The following is a 23,256-nucleotide window of genomic DNA, read 5'->3' on the forward strand; positions in this document are numbered from 1 at the left end:
GAATGACAAAAAGCAGCTTATATTACAGAAAATACAGTAGTTCGATTGGATGTTTCAAAAACTATTCACAGCCATGGACTTCCCAATGCTTCATGAGCGTGAAGACATAAGAGAGTGTGCTTAAAGGAATATTCTGGGTTCAATACAAGTTAAGCTCAATTGACAGCATTTGTGGCATAATGTTGATTACCACAAAAAGCAATTTTGATGCATCACTCCTTTAAAAAAAAGGCAAAATCTGGGTTACAGGTTACTTAATGGAAGTAAATGAGGGCCAATACATAAACGTTAAACACTCACTGTTTCAAAAGTATAGCCACAAGATGTAAACAATGTGTATTAATATGATAAAATCACTTACTAACCTTTTCTGTGTAAAGTTATAGGCAATTTTACAACATTGTTGCCATGACGATGTAATGTCAACACCCTAAAACAACTTTATAAATTATGATTTAAACAACTTTACAGCTCAAATAATACATGCGTTTTAACAGAAGAATTAATGCAACTGCTTTTATAAAATTATAAGCTTCACATTTCTGCATTTAAACCCTCCAAAAAATTGGCCCCATTCGCTTCCATTGTAGGTGCCTCACTGGAACTTGGATTTCTGATTTTTCTGGTTATCAACATTATGCCACAAATGCTGTCGATTGAGCTTACCTTGTATTGAACCCAGAATATTCCTTTAATATGCTTGCTTGTCTCTGCATGTTTGCTGTCCGCTCGCTCAGGATGCACATGCGTACCAACAAAATGAAGGGAGTGCAATCATTGTGACCGAAATCATATTTGTAGCACAAGTAACAATAGAGCAGAAAATTTTAATAATAGTGGCGTTAACATTTCTTGAAAATATTAAACATGTTACCCTCAAACCATCAGCCTTCTGTACTTGAAAATGGCAACATACTAAATACATTTTGGTATTGGCGAGTACTAAAATGAAAATATTGTACTCGTGCCTGGTCTCTATAAAATGGTATTGATGCATGCTTGGTTCTATCAAAATTTTTTCGATTGTCCGGATTTGAGTTTCTTTCCATCACTACCACATGTCAGAATTACTGGGCAATACTTTAATACAAAGCAATCAAACGATACCAGTATTGTAATGTTGGTAGTATTGAGTGAAATTAAATACATTTGTTACTGTGTTGGGTTGCCACTTAATGTCCAATGTAAAATAAAAACCCACTGACATACTGTATACTTTCGGTTGTACTAATTACACAATTGCCATGTGTGCTTTCTTGTAGGCTAAGGTAGAATTGGAAACGGCTGAAAAAGCCCAAGAAATGCTGAGGTTCTACAAAGATCATGAGGCAACAGTCTGTAGACGTCCTGTGTCTGTTTCTATGTGCCGTACTATGAAAACAATAGAGGTATTTTTCTTTTCTTAGCGACTCATTAATTCAACCAATATAACAATTATGTGCATCTTTTTTTTTCCAATATTGAGCAAATTGTCATCTACATATGCTTACATATTGTATATAAACTTACAATTAGATGTATTTTAATAAAACTACTTGTTTTGTCAATGAAAATACATTTGAATGATGATTTTAGAACCCATTGAAACATTTTGATATTTCTTTTGTGTTTCATGAAAGAATGTCAGTGTTTTAAAGGGGAGTAAATTGGGGGTGAACTATTCCTTTAGAAGTAAAAATAAATATTGTGATGATTTCATTCCCTTTTAGAGCCCCAGTGGGAGATCTGTTTTCATCAGAGGTTTTCCCACCCAAAAGTATAGATGGAAGACGCCAGCAGCATACGGAGCCCTTTTTAATCTGGCTAAGCCCTTTGGAGAACTGACTGGCTACTTTCTAAACAAGCAACAGGGAACTGTATGTATGCACATTTACACCTTTTATTTTTTCCTCATCACTTTCCATGTGATGTTACATGGCCTTCAAGTGGAGTCGGAAATAATTGAGTTCTGTGCGCATGAGTGACCTGGCAAAGTTGTATGCTAGTGATAAATATGCAACAGTGATGTACAGTGAGTATGTAGACTGTGATTGTTTCCGATACACTGTCAGTAAAATTTGAGTCATTCTATGAAGTCTATTGTATGGAGTTTTTTTTTTTTATATAATTTTTTTTATTTTTATTTTTTTTTTGTCTGTAAGGTTTTAAAAATTCAGAGAGAATGTATTTAAGTGCTAATATATTGCATTGTGCCATCTAAATTGTTAAAACAAAGGTGCTGTAAGCGATTTTCTTACATTTACATTGCGAATTTTTTTATGGAATGGAATGGACTGCAAAAACTTTTCCTACTCCTTGAAAGATTTGACTGAAATAAGTGTTCTGAAATATCACTCCAGTCTCTGTTACAGCACTATACTGTGTAAACGGCAAACAGAAATGTGATGCGAGCCGCACTCAGGTTTAACACCATATTTAGATTCATAACCGCTGTTTTGCTACTGTTGTGTTGGACTACCGTGAAAAGGTGCACTGCTGCTCTTCTGTTCGATGACGGTCTCACCAGTACAACGATATCTTTGGAGGCTGTGGATTTGGAAAGATGGGGCATGTCTAATTAAACGGCTCAGTCATGAATGTTCCAGAATGGCTAAAATCGCTTACAGCACCTTTTAATATTTTTATTTTTTATATTTGATATGTGGTTGATATATAGTGTCTACATAGTATGCATAGTGTTCATTTAATACACTTTTTTTGATGACAATAAAATCTTGCAAATCTTCATTTTAAATCTGAATTTAATATAACTATTTTCAGATTTTGAAATAGTTATTAAAAATGTCACTGCCTTCCTCACAGTGAATGGCTGCCACATGGCATTTTTCGGCTCTCATTTGCTAAACATTTTATAAACATTTCCCAACATTTTGACACTTGGTCTACTCCACTGTCACTGTCAAGTATTTTTTTCTGACAAAATGAATGTGTGAACTCCATAGTAGGAGCTTTTGGTGCATTATCATTTTAATCCGTTTTTTTTTTTTTAGAAATGGCAGCTGACATGGAGGTTTGTTGAATGTGATTTGAACCCTTTCATGCTGTTTGTTATCCCTTCTTGTTTGTCTGTTCTCGTCAACGCTTCTTTTTCTTAGTGCTACATGCAATTCGACAGTACGGAGGCAGCTGAAAAAATGGTCACGCGACACATTCACTGGCCTCGCAAATTTTGGGGTCTGATGCTGAAGGTATCCATGTGCATGAAAGGAGACTCGCTGATTAACTGGTAGGTGAATGTTGCCATTTCATTAAGTTCAGTACAATGTTGAAATGCAGTTGTCTTTGGAGAGTGATGAGCATCTATGAATTAGACTGAGACCACATCTACACCAATCCGTTTGAAAACTCAGGAAAAAATGCTCCCTGAGCATTTTGCGGGAGCAGGACACTGCACCGGCACTTATACAAGCATATATGGGCTGCCCTGTGAATGCGTACTATTATTTGACTGGCAGAAAGTCTTCTGATTGGCTAAGCAAAGGATGTGCCCATGGACATCCATTTCCCCGTTGTTTATAAAGCCTAGGGCTGTTACAGAGACAGAAGTGATATTTCATGGCACTTATTTCAATTATATCTAACAGGTAATAGGGATGTTTTCTGCATGCCATTAAATACAAAAATCACTTACAGCACCTTTGATAATAATAATTCCTTACATTTTATAAAGTGATTTTTTTTACATAAAGTGACACTCTAAGCGCTTTACATACATAGTGGGTAAATCTCCTAAAACACTACCAGTGTGTAGCATCCACCCGGATGATGTGTCGAAAGCCATAGTGTGCCAGGACGCCCACCACAAATCAGCAATCAGTTGAGAGGAGAGTACAGTGATGTAGCCCATTCATTTATAAGGGATTAGTAGGAAGCCATGATGGATAGAGGCCATCATAAATATTTGGAATTTCACACTGTCTGAATGATCCATTAGCAAATCAGTCTAAAACAAAATAATATAGATTTTTTAAATTGGTATCCAGCGATCCGAAACAACTAGAAAAGTCATGGATTTCATCTGTCAAAACTGGTGGGAACCCTTAACAGTGCATTCAGTAAGTATTCAGACCCTTTCATTTTTTCACATTTTGTTATGTTGCAGCCTTATGCTAAAATGCTTTATTTTAATTTTTCACATCAATCTATGGGGTATGGAGTGTAGATTGATGTGAAAAAAATAATTAAAAACATTTTAGCATAAGGCTGCAACATAGCAAAATGTGAACAAATGAAGGGGTCTGAATGCACTGTATGTACTCTTCTGAAGCCATATGAAAGCTTGTCTGATAAACAATCCAAAATCAATATTTGTTATTTACTGAAGATCTTCACTGAAGACATCCACCCTAGCTCTTCTTGACGCATTCATTAAAGGGATAGTTTACCCAAAAATGAAAATTAACTTATCATTTACTCACCCTCATGCCATCCCAGATGTGTATGACTTTCTTTCTTTACCAGAACACAAAAGATTTTTAGAAAAAATCTGAGCTCTGTAGGTCCATATAATGCAAGTGAATGGTGATCAGACCTTTGTAGCTCCAAAAATCACAAAGGCATCATAAAAGTAATCCATAAGACTCCAGTGGTTAAATCCATATCTTCAGAAGCGATATAATTGGTGTGGGTGAGAAACAGAACAATATTTAAGTCCTTTTTCACTCTAAATCTCCACTATCGCCTTCAGATGTGAAAGTGAAACTAAACAGGAACCACATGTGACTTTTCAGATGTAAAAGTGAAAGTGGAGATTTATAGGAAAAAAGGACTTACATTTTTATCTGTTCACCCCCAAATTTATTATATCGCTTCTGAAGCTATGGATTAAAACACTGGAGTCTTATAGATTACTTTTATGCTGCCTTTGTGATTTTTTTGAGCTTCAAAGGTCTGATCACCATTGACTTGCATTGTATGGACCTAAAGAGATGAAATGTTCTTCTAAAAATCTTTGTGTTCTTCTGAAGAAAGAAAGTCATACACATCTGGGATTGTAGGAGAGTGAGTAAATGATGAGAGAATCTTCATTTTTGGATGAACTATCCCTTTAAAGAACATGAAAGAAGTAATAATGTCCGATTTGCGAACAGTGTGAACGAATCATTCTTTTGAGTCTTATCTTTTCAGTTAACAGTCGGGTTTTCAAAACCAATCTAAATGATTCGTCCATGAATCGGACTGACTAGAGTCTAGAGTTTATTTTCAGGAACCCAATCTAAATGGAATCTCATGATGCCTTTCTGTTGCGTGAATGTGCATGTGACTTGTGACAGCCAGTGAAGATGTAATCAAAAATTGGTGTTATTTTCTGTCTGTAGTGAACTCTTCTGTCTTTGCTCTGTTATTGTAGGAAACACCCTAAGGACAACAATGAGGTGAAAGAATTCAAAAAGGAGGCAAAAAAACCTAAGAGCCCAAAAAGGACAGAAAAGGACCAGGTAACCAAGAGTGGCACAAAGGAGATGAACGTTGCCTTAGTGATATAACCACAGCTTTGTGTCTTGCCTAAGAAAACAGAGTGACTATTTGCACTAGGTGCAAATAGCAGCTGCCACACACGGTGGATATTTGCACTCAGATAGTCTGGTAGAAACACTGAAATTAAAGACAAACTGTGGCCCCATGTGTCGCATCAGTGGCATTGTGTGTAAGGACGCTATGGATGTGTTTTTCATGTACGGATGACCCGAGTTCAATTTTCCCCTTTTGCCCGAGTTTTTCCCACCCTGTTAACTGCCTCCACCCTTCATATTTCCTTTCACCTCGTGCCACCCCACATCCTCCTGTGTGGATGTTGTGTTTTGTCTTTGCTATATGCTATGGAGCATGGGAGCATCCTATAGCTTTTCTATGCCTCCACATGCATTCACTAATAATATCCAACCAAAAGTTTAGTTTCAGGCTGCAGATGATGTTTGGACCACTCAACATGGTTGGCAGACATGGGAATATGGTAATCAGTACTTAGATTCAGAACTGATTATGCTAAATTTTATTTTAATATTGTTGGCAGCGATGGGACGATGCTTGCCATTACTTGGATCAGAATGAATTATGCAAATTTTTGATTGGTAAAATGCTTCAACACTGGCTATCACTTGTTAGTTTGACAAAGAGAGAACACTGAGATTTTGTTGCCAAAGTAGAGAAAAAAAAAAAAAAAAGTATAACAAGTCAAATCAAGTAAAATTATTTTCATTTGTATAGTTTTTTTATTTGTGCTTATCCCAATGCACATTGTTCCAAAGCAACTTTATAGAAAATCAGCTGTAATGTCTGTAACATTTCTCAAACATGAATAACCAACACTCCTGGAAACATAATAAACAGTTTGATTTAAAAAAAAAAAAGGGGGACTTTTTATAGCTTGGAACTATTTACAATTTCACAACTTATAAGGACATACATTTTAGGAAAAATATTTGCTCTAAATATTATTTTATTTTTTATTTTTTTGCATGTTTATATCGTGCTCAGGTCTCAGGAGGTTAATACTATTTATGATAATGAATACAAATTAAAATAAAGGTTGATTTCCTTGCTGTGGTTTTGTCACTGTGAAGGTCGGGGAGTTTAGAGGAAGGTTTTATCCGGTTAAAATTTACCATGGTTTTACTATAGTAATATTGTAGTAACCATGTTTTATGGCAGAAGCAGCAGTTTTAATGCAGTCAACCATGGTGTTACTACAGTAATATGGGGTTAATATTGTAACCATTTTTTTATTTTAAGGTTACTATGATTTTACTTCAAAATACCATGGTGATACTACAGTATGTTTACTGTAGTAAAACCATGCTTAATTTTTGTAAAGGAAGGTTAGGGTTAGGTTTAGGGGTAGGGGGTGTGTAGGGTTTCTGGGACTTTAAATAAACACAATAAACATGCTGTAGTGATGCAGCTTTACTGTATGTTAGTATTTCATTTGATGTGCAAAACCGGGGTGCAAATAGCATTTAACAGCTGAGCTGCTGCCCTAAGAAAAACCCCTTAACTGTTGTAAAATCACTGTAATGCTTTAATAGGTATGTTAAAGGTAACTTATTGCTTTAATACCTATCTTTTTAATAGAATTTTTACATTGTGATTTCCAGGCCTGAAAAAGTCATGGACATTTTAATAGTGAACATAATTTTTTTTAGTTACGCTCGTCAGCTAGAAATACCTCTTTGTGGGTGCAGTCTTTATAAAATTATATTAAAAGTCCTTATCTAGTAATCACAAAACATTGGAAAAATTATGAAAATGATTGTCTTGGAAATTGATTTGTCAAAGTGAGTGGGAACTCTGATTCATCTCTTACAATATTTTTGTGTTTGTAGAACCACCACAGCTCATTACCAGATTTTGAAGGTGTGTGTGGGGATCCAGTTTGTGAAAGACCAGATTCAGAAGCTACTGATGATCAGGACAAAACCCCTCTGGGCCCTTACCAACCTGACCACAGTGTGGGTAAGACATTCACACACTTTGTTCCCAGGATATCAAATACTTGACCTTGGCGCTGCTAGCACCAAGCTCTACCAATTGAACTACAGGAACTACTTATACTGGAGGCTCATTCACATGCCCCGCTGCTACTGAATCTCCAACGCCTCAGCAAAAGAAAATATATTTCACCCCAGTTGTGAGCTTGCATTCTGAATTTAATGCGATGAGATGAAGGCAAAAAAGTTTTTTGACTGAGTTGTGTTTGCTGACTGCGCTCACAAACAGACATACAGCATGGCAAACGATGTTCCCTCTAAGCTGCCTGCCTGCGTGGCCTCGCACTTCTGATGTTCTTCTCACACAGACAGAAAAAAACTTTGTGCAGATGGCACACTCAGATGTTTGGGAAAACCTAGAGATTTTCTTAAAGGGATAGTTCAACAAAAAATGAAAATTCTCTCATCATTTACTCCCCCTCATGGCATCCCAGATGTGTTTGACTTTCTTTCTTCAGCAGAACACAAATTAAGATTTTTAGAAGAATATCTGAGCTCTGTAGGTCCATACAATGCAAGTGAATGGTTATCAGAACTTTGTAGCTCCAGAAATCACATAAAGAAAACATAGAAGTAATCCATACGACATCCAGTGGTTAAATCCACATCTCTAGAAGCAATATAACAGGTGTGGGTGAGAAACAGAACAATATTTAAGTCCTTTTTACCTCTAAATCTCTTTTACATCTGAAAGTAACATGTGGTGTCTGTTTAGTTAAAGTGTAGATTTAGATTAAAAAAGGACTTACATTTTGATCCGTTTTCTCACCCACAGCTATTATATCACTTAAGATATGGATTTTTTCAGTCATGTGTATTACTTTTATGTTTTCTTTGTGATTTTTGGAGCTACAAAGGTCTGATCACCATTCACTTGCATTGTATGGACCTACAGAGCTGAGATATTTTTCTAAACATCTTCAAATGTGTTCTGCTGAAGAAAGAAAGTCTTACAAATCTGGGATGGCATGAGGGAGAGTAAATAAGAGAATTTTCATTTTTGAGTGAAGTATCCCTTTAAATCAACGCTAAATGCATGCTCAGTGTTTCAACTGGAGTCCATAGGTATGTTAATTTTTTCCAATATGGAGCTAAAGCTTTGAGTGAATTTTTTTTTGTGTAAACAAGGTGGAAATTCTCGAGTCGTTAAACATCACATACACATACTGTATTTACTGTGAGGCGCGAGCGCTATTGGTGAATGCGTAAATGTGTCTGTGTACCTGAACAGTTAAATGTGCTTCATGATCAATGCCTGTACCGCGAGTGATAAACATAAACGGTTGTTTATGTCTTACATGACTGCAAACAGGTGTAACAAATCGGGTATGTAAAAATACCTGTGCATAAGACTTTGCAGTGTAAACGCACTAATGCAGCCTAATTGATCTGCCGCTGCCTATTACGTTGTTAATATTAATCAAACAACAATATTGAAAAGAAAGCCACTGAATGCTCTGTTTATTTGTTATTATTAGCCTACTATGTTCTTAGTGTACTTAATACTTAGACTATTGTTTACCTGAATTATAAAAAACATGAAGCAGTGTTTACTTACTTGAGAAACACTAAGGCAACATGCCATTGTTTTTATTTTATGTTTATATTTACATTTAATATTTAACTTCTAAATAAAGGAGCTTGTTCAATAGCATAATAGCATATTATCCATTTTTACTGTGGTTAAATGTAGTTCAAGTTAGATGGAACATTGATGACAAGTGAAGTTCAATTCACTAACAAATGACTTAAGAGCCAATTCTTCTAATGAATCTCTACAAATGGCATACTGACTAGCACTGTCGTTAATGCAACCCATTAGGGTTGAAGACCCCTCCGCTTCATGTCCTGATCACCCAGCTGAGGTTTATTTTGTGATAACGACCGGCTTACTGTGCATTATACCTTAATTTATTTATATATATATATATATATATATATATATATATATATATATATATATATTATTTTTTTTATTTTTTTATTTTTTTTGAAAGAGAAAGTCTGTAAATGTATATTTATGTGTCTTTCTTTGTTAAAAATAAGTAAATGGTATGGAATGATTTGCTAATTAAATGGATTTTAATAAGCTCAAATCTTACAAAATATCCATCTGCCTCATTTCAGGTGTGAAATATGTCATCCCAGTAACTGGCTTCTTTTGCAAGCTGTGTAACATATTCTACAGCAATGAGAAGAGAGCGAAATCAGAGCACTGCTGCAGCCTTGAGCACTACAACAACCTGAAGGTACTGGAATAGAGTTAAAAGATAAATTAGAGCTAGAACAAGAAATAAACTGCAATAGCTACTGCTACAGAGCAGCATCTTTGCAATTACAGTCAATTAAAGGGCTAGTTTACACAAAAATGGAAATGTTGTCATGGGTTACTCACCCTCTTATTGTTTAAAACCTGGATTTTTTGTTTATTTGTTTGTTTTTGTTGAGGATAAAAGACAATTTGTGTGCTATGTTCCAAGTCTTCTGCAGCCATACAATATGTTTGTGTGAGAAATGCTTAAATTCAGGCCATTATTATCTGAAAATATTAATGGTGAGTAAAAGGTGGCAGAATTATTGTTTTTTTGGGTTGTATGTATTTGAGTAACTTGATATATTCTGCTTGGCCAATGTATTCTTGTTATGCAACAAAAAAATGTTTAGGGGGAGAAACAGTCAATCACTATTCTTATCCTTGACACACACACACCTCCGTAGTCTTTTGGTACTTACAGTACATGTTTTTATTTAAAGTCTTTTGTTTACAGTCTATTGTTTACACTTTCTGTAAAGTAAATTTATAAAAATAAAAAAAACTGAAATATCAAATTGACAAGTATTCAGACCCTTTGCTATGACACTTGAAATATGGCTCAGGTGCATCCCATTTCTCTGGATCATCTTTGAGATGTTTCTGCACTTTCATTGGAGTCCACCTGTGGCAAATTCAATTGACTGGACATGATTTGGAAAGGCACACACCTGTCTATATAAGATCTCACAGCTGAAAATGCATATCAGAGCAAAAACCAAGCCATGAAGTCAAAGGAACTGCCTGCAGAGCTCAGAGACAGGATAGTGTCAAGGCAAGATCTAGGGCAGGCTACAATTGTTTTTTTTTTTTTTTTTTTTTTTGCAAATAAAGCACCTAAAGGACTCTCAGACTGTGAGAAACAAGATTGTCTTGTCTGATGAAATGAAGATTGAACTGTTTGGCCTCAGTTCCAGCATCATGCCTGGAGGAAACCAGGCACCGCTCATCACCTGCGCAGTACCATCCCAACGGTGAAGCATGGTGGTGATAGCATCATGCTGTGGGGGTGGTTTTCAGCAGCAGGGACTGGGGGAATGCAGCAAAAGGACCTCAGACTGGGCCAAAGGTTCACCTTCCAACAGGACAATGACCCTAAGCACACAGCCAAGACAACGCAAGTGTGTCTTAGGGACAACTCTGTGAATGTCCTTGAGTGGCCCAGGCAGAGCCCAGACTTGAACCCAATCGAACATCTCTGGAGATACCTAAAAATGGCTGTCCACTGACAGTCCCCATCCAACCTGACAGAGATTGAGAGGATCTGCAGAGATGAATGGCAGAAAATCCCCAAATCCAGGTGTGCAAAGCTTGTCGCATCATATCCAAAAAAGACCTGAGGCTGTAATCTCTGCCAAAGGTGCTTCAACTAAGTACTGAGTTAAGGCTCTGAATACTTATGCCAATGTGATATTTCAGTTTTTTCTTTTTAATAAATTTGCTAACTTTGCTAAAGTTATCAAAAATCTTTTTTTTTTTTTTTTTTTGTTTTGCTTGTTTGCTTTTTGCTTTCTCATTATGGGGTATAGAGTGTAGATTGATGTGAAAAAATTAAATATTTTAAAGCATTTTAGCAAAAGGCTGCAACATAAAATGTGAAAAAAAATGAAGGGGTCTGAATACTCTATGAATGCACTGTATATATGTATATATGTGTACACTGCATATAGACTAGACATAAACATATCCTGGTTTTGTGGATAAGCTTGCATCTTGATTTGATTTGCAGCAGGAACATGGTGAAGTGGTGGAGGACACTGATGGACACCCAGATGGTTGAGCGAATGAAAACGTGAACATGAGGATGACAAAAACATTGTACCTTTGACTCATTAATTTTAATTTTTCATTTCAGTTACTTTCCAGTTAGTTTCATAATTTTACTGTTCAGATGTTTTGTTTTTTAAAGCAACATGAGAATGAGAGAGGCACGTGTGGACAAACTTGTGAAGTTGTTGTAATGGTTTGGATGTGTATCAGTAAACAACGAAATGTTAGCTGAATGGCAGCGTTGCAGTAAGCTCTTGAAATAAATTCAACTTTGTTTAAAAATGATTTCGGTGAAGCATGTTTACTCTCATCTGTGTATCAGTTTACCATAAGAAATTATGCAAGACTCTTCAGTGGTCATGGTTTGTAATGAAATACAGTTTGTGTGCACGTGTGAACATGCATATGCACTGTGCTATAATTTGGAGTCTCCAAAAGTGAGCTAATGCTCATTTGAAAAAATGATTAGTAAGAATACTTTTTCGTATTTATATGTTCTTTTACAGGTAGGGTGTGAGTTAGGGTTAGTCTGTAGTAATTCTAATTATCTTTAAATAAAAACAATACAAGTCTATGGTATGTCCCCATTCAGATGTATATGCAAACATGTGTGTCAGTGTTTGTCAGTGCTTGTCTAACTCTGACATCATAATGTCGATTACCATCTTAAATGGTTAAACCACACAGTATTGGCTCCAGTTAATTTTCAAAGCAGCCAAACCATGTTGTCAAAATGAAAGTGAAATGGTATTACATTCCATTAAATCTAAATAATTGAAACCCTGAACATTTAACCATGAAACAAATCCACTAAAACAAATTAATAAAATGAAAATAAAAACATCAATGTTTAAAACAAGGTATAAATCATAAACTGTGGTAATAAATGAACATTTATGATGAAGACTCTATTCCATTTTTCAAAGAAATAAATGAGCTGCATTTAAAAAACACAATGTACTACTGAATTTAGCAAAACAATTTGACCTATTATCCAATTGTAAAATTTGAAAAGTGTTTTGATTGTCAGAAAATATGTAGGTACATACATTAAACTTTACAGTAAATAATGGTGTAATAATCTATAATACAATCATAAAGTATTATTAGCACATGAATGTTAGTTAATACATAAAAGAAGTTAAAAATAGATGCATTTTAATTGACATTTCATAAATACCACAACTGAATTTTACATGATTATACAGCATCTTAAATAGTTTCTTTTCTCATATCACATGAACATATGGCATCAGTTCTCTGTTGTAACATCACAAAAATATGCACTACAATGACATTTTATTGAATGGCCTGAGTCAGCTAGTTTGCAGCTGCGTCATTCTTGTAGCAGGTTACTGTAAAGTATCTTTATAGGGAGCAAATAAGCATCAATAATAGTAGCCAAAAACATTTGGTTGCAAACTGTATTACCTCAACAACATACAATGAGACTAGGGTCACTGTGGTTTTTAGCACTATGAGATTTGAATATTAAAGGGATAGTTCACCCAAAAATGAGAATTCTCTCATCATTTACTCACCCTCATGCCATCCCAGATGTGTATGACTTTCTCTATTTTTCAGAACACAAATGAAAATTTTTAGAAGAATACCTCTGCTCTGAAGGTCCATACAATGCAAGTGAATGGTGATCAGACCTTTGAAGCTCCAAAAATCACATAAAGGATACATAGAAGTAATACAGATGACTCCAGTGGTTAAATGCATCTCTTCAGAAGCAATATAATAGGTGTGGGTGACAAACAGATCAAAATTTAAGTCCTTTTTTAAATATTGTTCTATTTCTCACCCACACATGTCATTTTGCTCCAGAAGATATGGATTTAAACACTGGAGTCATATTGATTAATTTTATGTTTCCTTTATGGGATTTTTGGAGCTACAAAGGTCTGATCACAATTCACTTGCATTGTATGGACCTACAGAGTGGAGATATTTTTATTTTTGGGTGAACTGTCCCTTTAAAGGAATAGTTCAACCATAAAAGAAAATTCTGAAAATAAGTACAGGGTTTGGAATGACATAAAGGTAACAAATAATGGCAATTTTATTTTGAGGTGAACTTTTCCTTTAATATGACTCCTCAAAACACAATGGTTCTAAATGGTTTCTGGATAAAAATAAAACTTTTTTTAGAACATTCCTATTGTACAGGAAGCACGACTCAACATTAGGCCTTCAAGAAATGCCTGTTAGTCAGCTTACCATTCTTAAAAGGCTACACATTAAGAAAAATCCACAATTCATTAGGAATAACTAAGTCAAAGGGTTTTTCAGTTTTTAATAGTGTATTGTGAACTTTAGTTTTGGACACTGGTGCGCTGTGGGTGAAGGAATAACACTGTAAAATGAGTAATCTAGGGTTGGAATAAGCAGCCATAGTCCACTGTATACAGGGCTTCGAAAAGGCAAGTACACCCTATGACAAGTGTATTTTTCCCCAACATACTAGAACATATACTGTAAAAGGCAATATCATTTAACAAACAACACTTGACTGTTCATTCAGGAAAAATGTTTACAGCTTAAACAGAGATGCCCATGTCTTGTGTTAAAAAAAAAAGAGTTAGTACACCCCTACATTTATTGTATCACTATACTAGAAGTGCCAAAAATTAGAATCAGGTCCCACGCCCACCCATGCACAGTTGCATGTTGCCCTGGCACGACAAATGCTCTTTGCACTTTTAGCACACTCACTCATGAAAACTGGATAAGACGTAGCACACAGTTGTAGCTCATAACCCTGCACCTAATACAAATATGAAAATATGGCCACATGTTTGGCGAAAACCAAACTGCATTTGAGAAAAACAACCTTGTTTTGCTGCTTAAGGGTCCAGCAAACTTACACCATAACATCGACTGAATTCCACAATATACCAAAGAATGCTTGGTAACCATAAGTGGACCTTTGAACATGATAATGACCCAAAACAAGCAATTAATGGCTAAGAAAGAAATGGAAGGATTTAAAAAAAAAAAAGGGAAAAGAATTCCTATGTAAAATACTACCAGACAATTGTAAGAAACTACAATAAGTTATTTCTGCTAAAGGGGAAATGCCAGCTACTACATGTAGGGGTTTGCTTATTTGTTTTTGTTTTTCCACAGACGACAACTGAATTCCTGTAGATGGTTTTGATTAATAAAATATTTCAGTCAAATTTTCATTGTTTATTTTTGGTTAAATGATCACCTTCACTCATCAATACGGTCTAAATAAAGCTCCAGTATTGACATGCCCACATATGTTGAAAAAGGAGAAAACTGTTCATGGGGTGTACATAATTTCTCACAGCACTGTATATATACACACATATGTCCTTCAACAACTGACGTTTCATCTCCAATAGAGTTTTTAAATTATACCAAACAGTGTTGTATTTAGGGATTGCTTTGATCTCCATTATGCCGAGGAGAGTCATACCGCATGATTTGACGTGGGGTGCCGTACCCAGTCATGCCAGACTGTGATGCTCCTCGATTGCTTCGCATCTGGAAGCCAATAAGACTACGGCCTTGACGCAGCTGCTCCTCTGAAAATTCCCTCTTGTTTCCCTTTGCTTTCCTAAAACACATAAAACATTTTTTACAGAGAGTGCAATAATGGGTTGTAAAAATATTGAGCTAATAGGATACTGTGACGAGGAGGAGGGCGTGGCCGGGCCGTGAGGGTGCACAGTCAGCACTGAATCAGCTGATCAGTGGGAGAGCGAGGTAAAGGGGAGCCGGAGGCGCCAGTTCGAGAGAGAGAGAGAGAGATGCACGTGGCCATGCTGCATGTATGTCTGTAACAGTATAAGGATGGGCAAGGAGGAGGTGGGAACCGGCTGAACAGTCAACATGAAGGTTTACTGATAAAAATGAAATTAAAACAACATAAAGCATAAATGAACAGAGACACACGTGCAGCGCGGCCGCGTGTGACACTCTCTCTTTCGAACTGGCGCCTCCGGCTCCCCTTTATCTCGCTCTCCTGCTGATCAGCTGATTCAGCGCTGGCCGTGCACCCTCACGGCTCGGCCACGCCCTCCTCCTCGTCACAGATATATAAGAGGGTGTAGCTGTATTTGATTTGATTAGTCTCGCAGCAACAGACTTTTGACTATCAAGAGTCTGGTCGACCAGTTTATTTTGGCCAAGAACCGCTACTTAAACAGGAAGAGACTGTCTAACCAACCATATACAGCCACGTCAGGGCCGTTTCTGAGCATATGGAGGCCCCCAAGACCACCACCCTGACTTTGTAGGTGCACGTGCCTGTCACAGTTAGCTACAACTCTCTCCTTGCAGTTACATTCTCCCTTCCCTCTCGGGCCACAAGGGGGCCCCTATAACTGTCTAATTGAGCCATAACAGCTGCCTGAGTCTTGCAGCTTTTAGTATATATATATATATATATATATATATATATATATATATATATATATATATATATGTAAAGCTGCTTATAGCTAGAAACGGCCCTGAGCCACGTCCACACTAATACATTTTCAGTTGAAAACGTTTTCCATTTCCTAATGATATTGTTTTCCAAAGTATGTGCTACTAGAGAGCGTTTTCCAAAGTTTACAATGTTGATGAGAGGCATTAAAGTACCGAAATCAAAGCATTTTCAATCGAAAATATATCAGTGTATACCTGGCCTTAGAGTAACACCCTCATTTGTCCAGCTCACCTATGGAACCAGTCTTTGTTTCCACGGTAATGACCGTCATCCTTTGTGAGAGCTTCACTTCCCAAAGCCATCAGTGTTCTCTGGACTGCAGCCATGTCCTTTCCTTAAATACACACCAAAATGTCTTAAAGAAACATGATTGCTGTGACACAATACAACCTGACCAAATGACCAACACATCTTTCATACCACAGCCACCATGGGGCGGGGGGAGTTGAAGTTGAAATTTAGGAGTTAGGGTTTGGGACAGCCACTTCCTAATAAAAGTACTCTCTAAATTATGATGTTGTATATATTTAACTTGTTATTATGTCAATTAATGCATTGGGTTTAAATAGATCATAACATATTCTTATGAACTATCCGATATCTAAATTCTAAATTGTTTTGTATAGTTATTTTTATTGTGGGACTGTAGTTTGAACTAGTTCGGTACAATGGCCCATATACGGTATATCAATATAAATTTTTTGGCAATTGGGAGAAAAGGAAATTATGAAGAATAACTGCATATTTCTTTTTTAGTTTTAAGATTATTTCATTTATTCATATATACTCTGAAATCTGCAGTTGTATAATGTGAGTCAATGAGTAACTGATTCGAAAATGAGGCTCTGTGTTTTCACTGGTCACAACTGTTAAATGTTTACACGATGATTTACATGTTTACTTGTCCTGTGAGCATAATACACTGTATATGAGTCAGACAGTCTTATTAATAAATTAATAATAGACCCTTTAAACATTATATGTACCAAATATGGTAGTTGTATGTGTATTATGACAGGTTTTTCTTCCTTTAATGGAGCTTTCAGACGAACACCATCTTTTAGAGGGGCAAAGCGGAATTAAAAGGCTCTGGTCATGTGACTATTTGCACCACTCGTGTAAAAATGTACACATGAAATCAAGACAGTCTGCACTTTCATTTCAACTGTGTAAAATTCATCAGCAACTCTTTTTAGACCTTAAAAATTCAAACTAAATTTCATTCACAAATGTAATGTGGGAAATGGGTTAAATGTGTTTCTATAATGTCTGTCTGTGTGTTTGTGTGTGTTACCTTCCCAAAGATCAACGGTTTGGAATATATCTCCTCTGGTGACTCCATATTCTTCAGCAGCCTGCAAGAACTGAGAAATCGTCTCCATTTGTTTAAAGACCATTTTACTTTCTATAATTTTCTTAACAGGCTCCATTCCACTGGGATAAAGACTGTTGATGAGATGACACAGAATCTGGGGTGAGGAGAGGGAAGGAAGGGAGGCATATTATTTAAAATGCATCTAGAATGCAGAGTTAGAACAAGCATCTTTATCTACATGTGCCAGAAAATATCCTCTGACAGCATATCCGAAAGCATGCAAAAATCATTGAGTCCATTCTGCCAGATTCTCAATAATGCCATTTATCCAGGTGACTTAACCAAGAACTCCATATCTCACAGCTGTATTTTAGTTTCAAAGGGGTCATTTCATGAATATTCAAATTTTTCTTGATATTTTGAAAAGAGAATTTAATGTACTATGTAGACAAACTACTATCGTTTCATTATGATCGTTTCAATATTTTCTATCGTTCTTATTTTTAACAATTAAACCAAATAAAATGATACAAAACAATTTCAATTCAACATTCAACACGTACTGTTCCATTCATCAACCATTTCTGGAAGTTTTGTTTGCCAGGTTCCGGTCGCTCCAGGTCGCCTCCACACTGGACCAGGATCCACTCCACCAGCCGAGCCTCCAGCTCAGCATCATACTTCTGCTCAATCTTCTCTTGGACTTCACGGCTGAGCCCATAGCTTGGCCCCCTGTTTGCCATGGCAGCACTTAGTCATCAACACCTACACCAGAGATGATCTGAACTGCTAGGGTATAAACACACACAGCACCATTCTGTATTCAAGACAGCCAGGGCTGTAACCACCATAGACATGAAGGGGGACACTTCACCCAAAATTCAGATTAATGGTTGATCAGTGTGTTTTTCATCCTTGATGCCAACATAATTTCATACAAACACACAACCACACATGCATATGACCTATGTAAAACAAATTAAAGAATTTGCTGAAGCATCCTACATGTTTAGCCCATATATTCTTGCAATATTCTCTTTCATTACATTTACATTCTATTACCCTGTTATTATTATTATTATTTTGCTAAAACATAAAATATAGTCATAGACTTGTGTAGCATGTATGTCCCCATAACTTACAGGATACAGAATTTTTTCACTTTTTTATCAATATTGACTCTGTTTGTTTGTTTTTGCATTACACATTAACAAACATTTCTTTTTTTTTCTTTTTTTAATAAATAAAACCTTAATTTTTATTTTTGTTTTGTTTGTTTTCATCAGAATATTAGCCAGTTTGCATGTCCCCCTTTATCACCATTCATTTTATTGGGCCATATGAATAAAAAAAAAATGAATTACAAACATTAAGAGGGTTGAAATGGTGCTTTGGATTAGTATATAAAAAAAACTACTCATAGGACTTTGAAAGGCTGCAACCATATTTAAGAGTGGGAGGGAGGGAGGGATGGATGGATGGATGGATGGATGGATGGATGGATGGATGGATGGATGGATGGATGGATGGATGGATGGATGGATGGGGGGGTGCGTAGCCTAGCAGGCTAAGCTCATGACATGTGGTGCTGATGCATTGCGGGTGACCCGAGTTCCGAGTCCTTGGTCATGAGGTCCTTTCCCGATCCTATTCCTACTCTTTGCCCTCTCATTTCCTGCCACCTCTTTACTTTCCCTATCCCAGTAAAAAGCCAAAAGTCCATAAAAAAAATTTAAAAAAAAAGGAAAAGATTGGGATGGGGGAGGTAATAGTTTAAAAATCAACCATTGAAAAAATCTAATTGGTTGACCAGTAATCTGAATGTAAGAGGGACATCATACATCTCCCCCTGTCGTGGTCCCTCTGTGCTTGTTACGGCTAGTTATGGGAGATCGGGGTTGGTTGGCACACTTTAAATTTTTTCTTGAATATCTCTGGTGGAACAAATGTCAAGATACCCCAAATACAGTAGATGCAGATGAAAGTTCTTAGGTAAAAAATAAATGCAATGTCAACAAATATTTTTTGCCTCTTATTCATTAATTATTAAAATTATGCTGTGCATTTTTTGCAAACCAGCTCCATGTTGGAGTTGGCTGTCACAGAGTTGACAGTGTTGTTTGTTATATATCGCTACTATGAGTAATGATTATCTATAATGTATTATTAATTTATGATTTGGAATTAACATAAACAATTTTTACTTATGTAAACTCTTGAAAATATAAACCATTTTACATAAACATTTCACATAACAATCAAACATAAAACATATAATCTAATTGTATAATTTGCTTGTTAGCTTGAACCTAGTAGTAGTAGTACACATTATTTTGTTATAAATGTGTGTATGTAGAGGGATTAAGTTGGTAACTGTAGGAAGGCTATAAATTGTTCTTTATTGATTTTTGTACTATTCTTTTTTATGTGCTAACTAACCCAAAAGCCAATTAACAACCCCTTTGTAAATTATGCTAATCAGCTAGCATACCTTATCATGCAGTCTTACAAATCTTCTATCAAAATATAACTGATACCACCACTCACTATTAACTCAAATTAATATATATTTCAAATCTTTCACAAAATTATTTCTAAAACATTTTTTGAAGAGGGGTTAAATTTTGTTTTGACTTAAAGAAAATGGAAAGTTGTCTTCACCCTAACAGATTTTAACATACAAATTCCCTGACAAAATTCATCAGTGAAGGTCAAGAAGGTAAACATAGAGTGGTGTTACACTTTTGTGAAAATAATGACAAAATTACCAGAAATTAAGTCTTGGCCAAGTTGCCAACCAACGTTGTAGCCTCCCCTACTTTAGGCCTAAGGTGAGAAATATATATATATATATATATATATTTAAAGTTCAACTTAAACCGTTTCAAATGAAATCATAAGAAATCCTGAAATTAGGCAGTAATGGCATCGTTTTATTTTGACCACCTGACAAAATATTGCTGCACGCTTTCCCCTCCACGGATTGGCACGCAACACTTTCCTAGTCATCATGTTATTACGTGTTATTACAATGTTAAATATACTATAATAACCTGCGTTTATATCAGGATTGTTGTTCCAACAACAAAATATTAAATATACGCATTAAACTGCGCGAAGTAGGCTACACTCGTATTCTTATATAGCACATTACGCGCTACTGTGTAACTAATTGTTAAATATAATTCATCCCAGTGAGGCATCGTGCACATACTTACTAGCGATTGATGCTGTTTGTTGTTTTTCTCGTCCGTGTAATGTCCGTCTGTTGACACCATGCAAGAGCATCCGTGTGGGGCGAGGGGGTGGGACACAGCTCAGCTCAGCATCCGTCATTTCATAGATGTACCCAAGCCAAAGCATCACGCCTCCTCACTCAGAGGACTGGACTGGGAACTGTAAATTGAAGATTGCGCTCATCATTGGCTTGACAGAATGCAATATGCGACACGAGTGACGCTGCGAGCCAGCAAAGGCGTTGAAGCCCTTTAAACGTACATGGATGAGAGCATCAGACTGCATACGTAAAAAATAGGCCATGATGAATATGCAGCATGATATAAGTTCACTGGTGAAATGACGTTTTCTGCTCTCAGGGTGTAATAGTAGGCCTATTCAGCGGAGCTAAAGAGCCCGACGTGTTTGACGACGAAAATACGGAACAAAATGTCATATGCAAAAACTTTTAATACAGGCAGATTTGGTTAAGCCTAGGTTTTTGTATCATTTAAAAGGCTGGGGAGAGAAGCAATGAGTGAGTCGGTCAATTTTTGGTGAAAAATACTGAAAAGCGGGGTCCGTGCAACTGAGGACAGGCGATTTTGTATATGAAGTCTGGCATCAGTCAACTCATAGGCCTAATCTATATTTAAAAGTAGGCCGTTGACCTCGAGGCAAACGCCAAATCTTTTCATTGTTATTTTCATGATTTCTACAAGCTATAAAATTGAAAATAAAAGCAATACGGTAGAAACAAATGTTAAAATGTATTATATGGGCCCTATATGCTTGCCCTTTTTAGGGTTAAATAATAAATACTTAGAAATAACCACTTTAGCCAAAGGTGTACCATTTCCTGTTAATTCACATTCTCATTATACCTCAAGTACAGTATGTATGTATGAATGTATGTATATATATATATATATATATATATATATATATATATATATATATATATATATATATATATATATATATATATATGTATGTATATATATATATATATATATATATATATATATATATATATATATACATACACACACACTTGCGGCCAAAAGACTGGAATTAATTTTGCTCTTATGGAAAGAAATTGGTACTTTTATTCACTAAAGTGGCATTCAGGACATTAATAATGTGAAAAATTACTATTACAATTTGAAAAAACATTCAGAACTTCTTAAACGACTTCAAAGAGTTATCATCGGAAAATCCTCCACGTGCAGCAATGACAGCTTTGCAGATACTTGGCAGTTTCTAGCTGTCAGTTTGTCCAGAAACTCAGGTGACATTTCACCCCACGCTTCCTGTAGCACTTGCCATAGATGTGGCTGTCTTGTCGGGCACTTCTCATGCACCTTACAGTCTAGCTGATCCCACAAAAACTCAATGGAGTTAAGATCCATAACATTCTTTTCCAATTATCTGTTGTCCAATGTCTGTGTTTCTTTGCCCACTCGAACCTTTTCTTTTTGTTTTTCTATTTCAAAAGTGGCTTTTTCTTTGCAATTCTTCCCATAAGGCCTGCACCCCTGAGTCTTCTCTTTACTGTTGTACATGAAACTGGTGTTGAGCGGGTAGAATTCAATGAAGCTGTCAGCTGAGGACATGTGAGGCGTCTATTTCTCAAACTAGAGACTCTGATGTACTTATCCTCTTGTTTAGTTGTACATCTGGCTTTCCACATCTCTTTCTGTCCTTGTTAGAGCCAGTTGTCCTTTGTCTTTGAAGACTGTAGTGTACACCTTTGTATGAGATCTTCAGTTCTTTGGCAATTTCAAGCATTGTATAGCCTTCATTCTTCAAAACAATGATTGACTGACAAGTATCTAGAGAAAGCTGTTTCTTTTTTTGCCATTTTTGACCTAATATTGACCTTAAGACATACCAGTCTATTGCATACTGTGGCAACTCAAAAACAAACACAATGTTAAGCTTCATTTAACGAAACAAATAGCTTTCAACTGTGTTTGATATAATGGCAAGTGATTTTCTAGTACCAAATTAGTAATTTAGCATGATTACTCAAGGATAAGGTGTTGGAGTGATGGCTGCTGGAAATGTGGCCTGTCTAGATTTGATCAAAAATGACTTTTTTCAAATAGTGATGGTGCTGGTTTTTACATCAGTAATGTCCTGACTATTCTTTGTGATCAGCTGAATGCCACTTTGGTGAATTAAAGTAACAATTTCCTTCTGAAACAGCTAAATCTGTACATTATTCCAAACTTATGGCCACCAGTGGATATATATATATATATATAAATCTGCATTGTTTATCCTTTTGATCTTTCATTCAAAAAATTCACAAAAATTCACAAAAATTGAACTTTCAATTGAAGTAGAACAATTGAAAGAGGGGAAATATCTCATTATTAAATAAATATTTTTCTCCAAAACATGTTGGTCACAATTATTGGCACCCCTAGAAATTCTTATGAGTAAAATATATCTGAAGTATATTCCCCTTCATATTTTAAATTTATTAGTGAACCTGGTTGACTAGGAACATGAAATTGTTCAGACATGACTTCCTGTTTCACAGGGGCATAAATATGAAGTAACACACAGGCCAAATTCCCTTAATCATTAATCACAGTGGGTTAGACTAAAGAATATAGTTCTGATGTGCGGCAAAAGGTTGTTGAGCTTCACTAAATGAGAAGTGGCTACAAGAAAA

General features: G+C 36.0%; 2 protein-coding genes across 4 annotated transcripts in view; one reads left to right on the forward strand and one right to left on the reverse strand.

Moving 5' to 3' along the window:
- Positions 1 to 11,853, forward strand: part of LOC127437199 (uncharacterized) — a 43,745-nt gene extending 31,892 nt beyond the window's left edge. For both annotated transcript variants that reach the window (XM_051691987.1, XM_051691979.1), the window contains exons 13-19: positions 1,263 to 1,388; positions 1,710 to 1,856; positions 3,096 to 3,226; positions 5,351 to 5,438; positions 7,323 to 7,452; positions 9,615 to 9,736; positions 11,528 to 11,853. In XM_051691987.1, the coding sequence (XP_051547947.1) occupies positions 1,263 to 1,388; positions 1,710 to 1,856; positions 3,096 to 3,226; positions 5,351 to 5,438; positions 7,323 to 7,452; positions 9,615 to 9,736; positions 11,528 to 11,578 (795 nt within the window). In that variant the 3' untranslated portion in view covers positions 11,579 to 11,853. The remainder of the gene's footprint in view (positions 1 to 1,262; positions 1,389 to 1,709; positions 1,857 to 3,095; positions 3,227 to 5,350; positions 5,439 to 7,322; positions 7,453 to 9,614; positions 9,737 to 11,527) is intronic.
- Positions 11,854 to 13,476: 1,623 nt separating this feature from the next.
- On the reverse strand, positions 13,477 to 20,731 carry LOC127437432 (transgelin-3-like). 2 transcript variants are annotated; one of them, XM_051692354.1, is made up of 5 exons: positions 20,573 to 20,731; positions 17,918 to 18,140; positions 17,334 to 17,508; positions 16,271 to 16,373; positions 13,477 to 15,160 (listed from the first exon to the last, which is right to left on the reverse strand). In XM_051692354.1, the coding sequence occupies exons 2-5, from the start codon at positions 18,095 to 18,097 to the stop codon at positions 14,977 to 14,979; spliced, it is 642 nt and encodes a 213-aa protein (XP_051548314.1). In that variant the 5' UTR covers positions 18,098 to 18,140; positions 20,573 to 20,731; the 3' UTR covers positions 13,477 to 14,976. The 2 variants fall into 2 exon arrangements, with proteins under 2 accessions (XP_051548314.1, XP_051548306.1); XM_051692346.1 differs by having other exon boundaries at positions 17,918 to 18,143.
- Between the last annotated feature and the right edge of the window lie 2,525 nt (positions 20,732 to 23,256).

The sequence above is a fragment of the Myxocyprinus asiaticus genome, chromosome 4, assembly GCF_019703515.2.
Source record: "Myxocyprinus asiaticus isolate MX2 ecotype Aquarium Trade chromosome 4, UBuf_Myxa_2, whole genome shotgun sequence".
NCBI lineage: Eukaryota > Metazoa > Chordata > Actinopteri > Cypriniformes > Catostomidae > Myxocyprinus > Myxocyprinus asiaticus.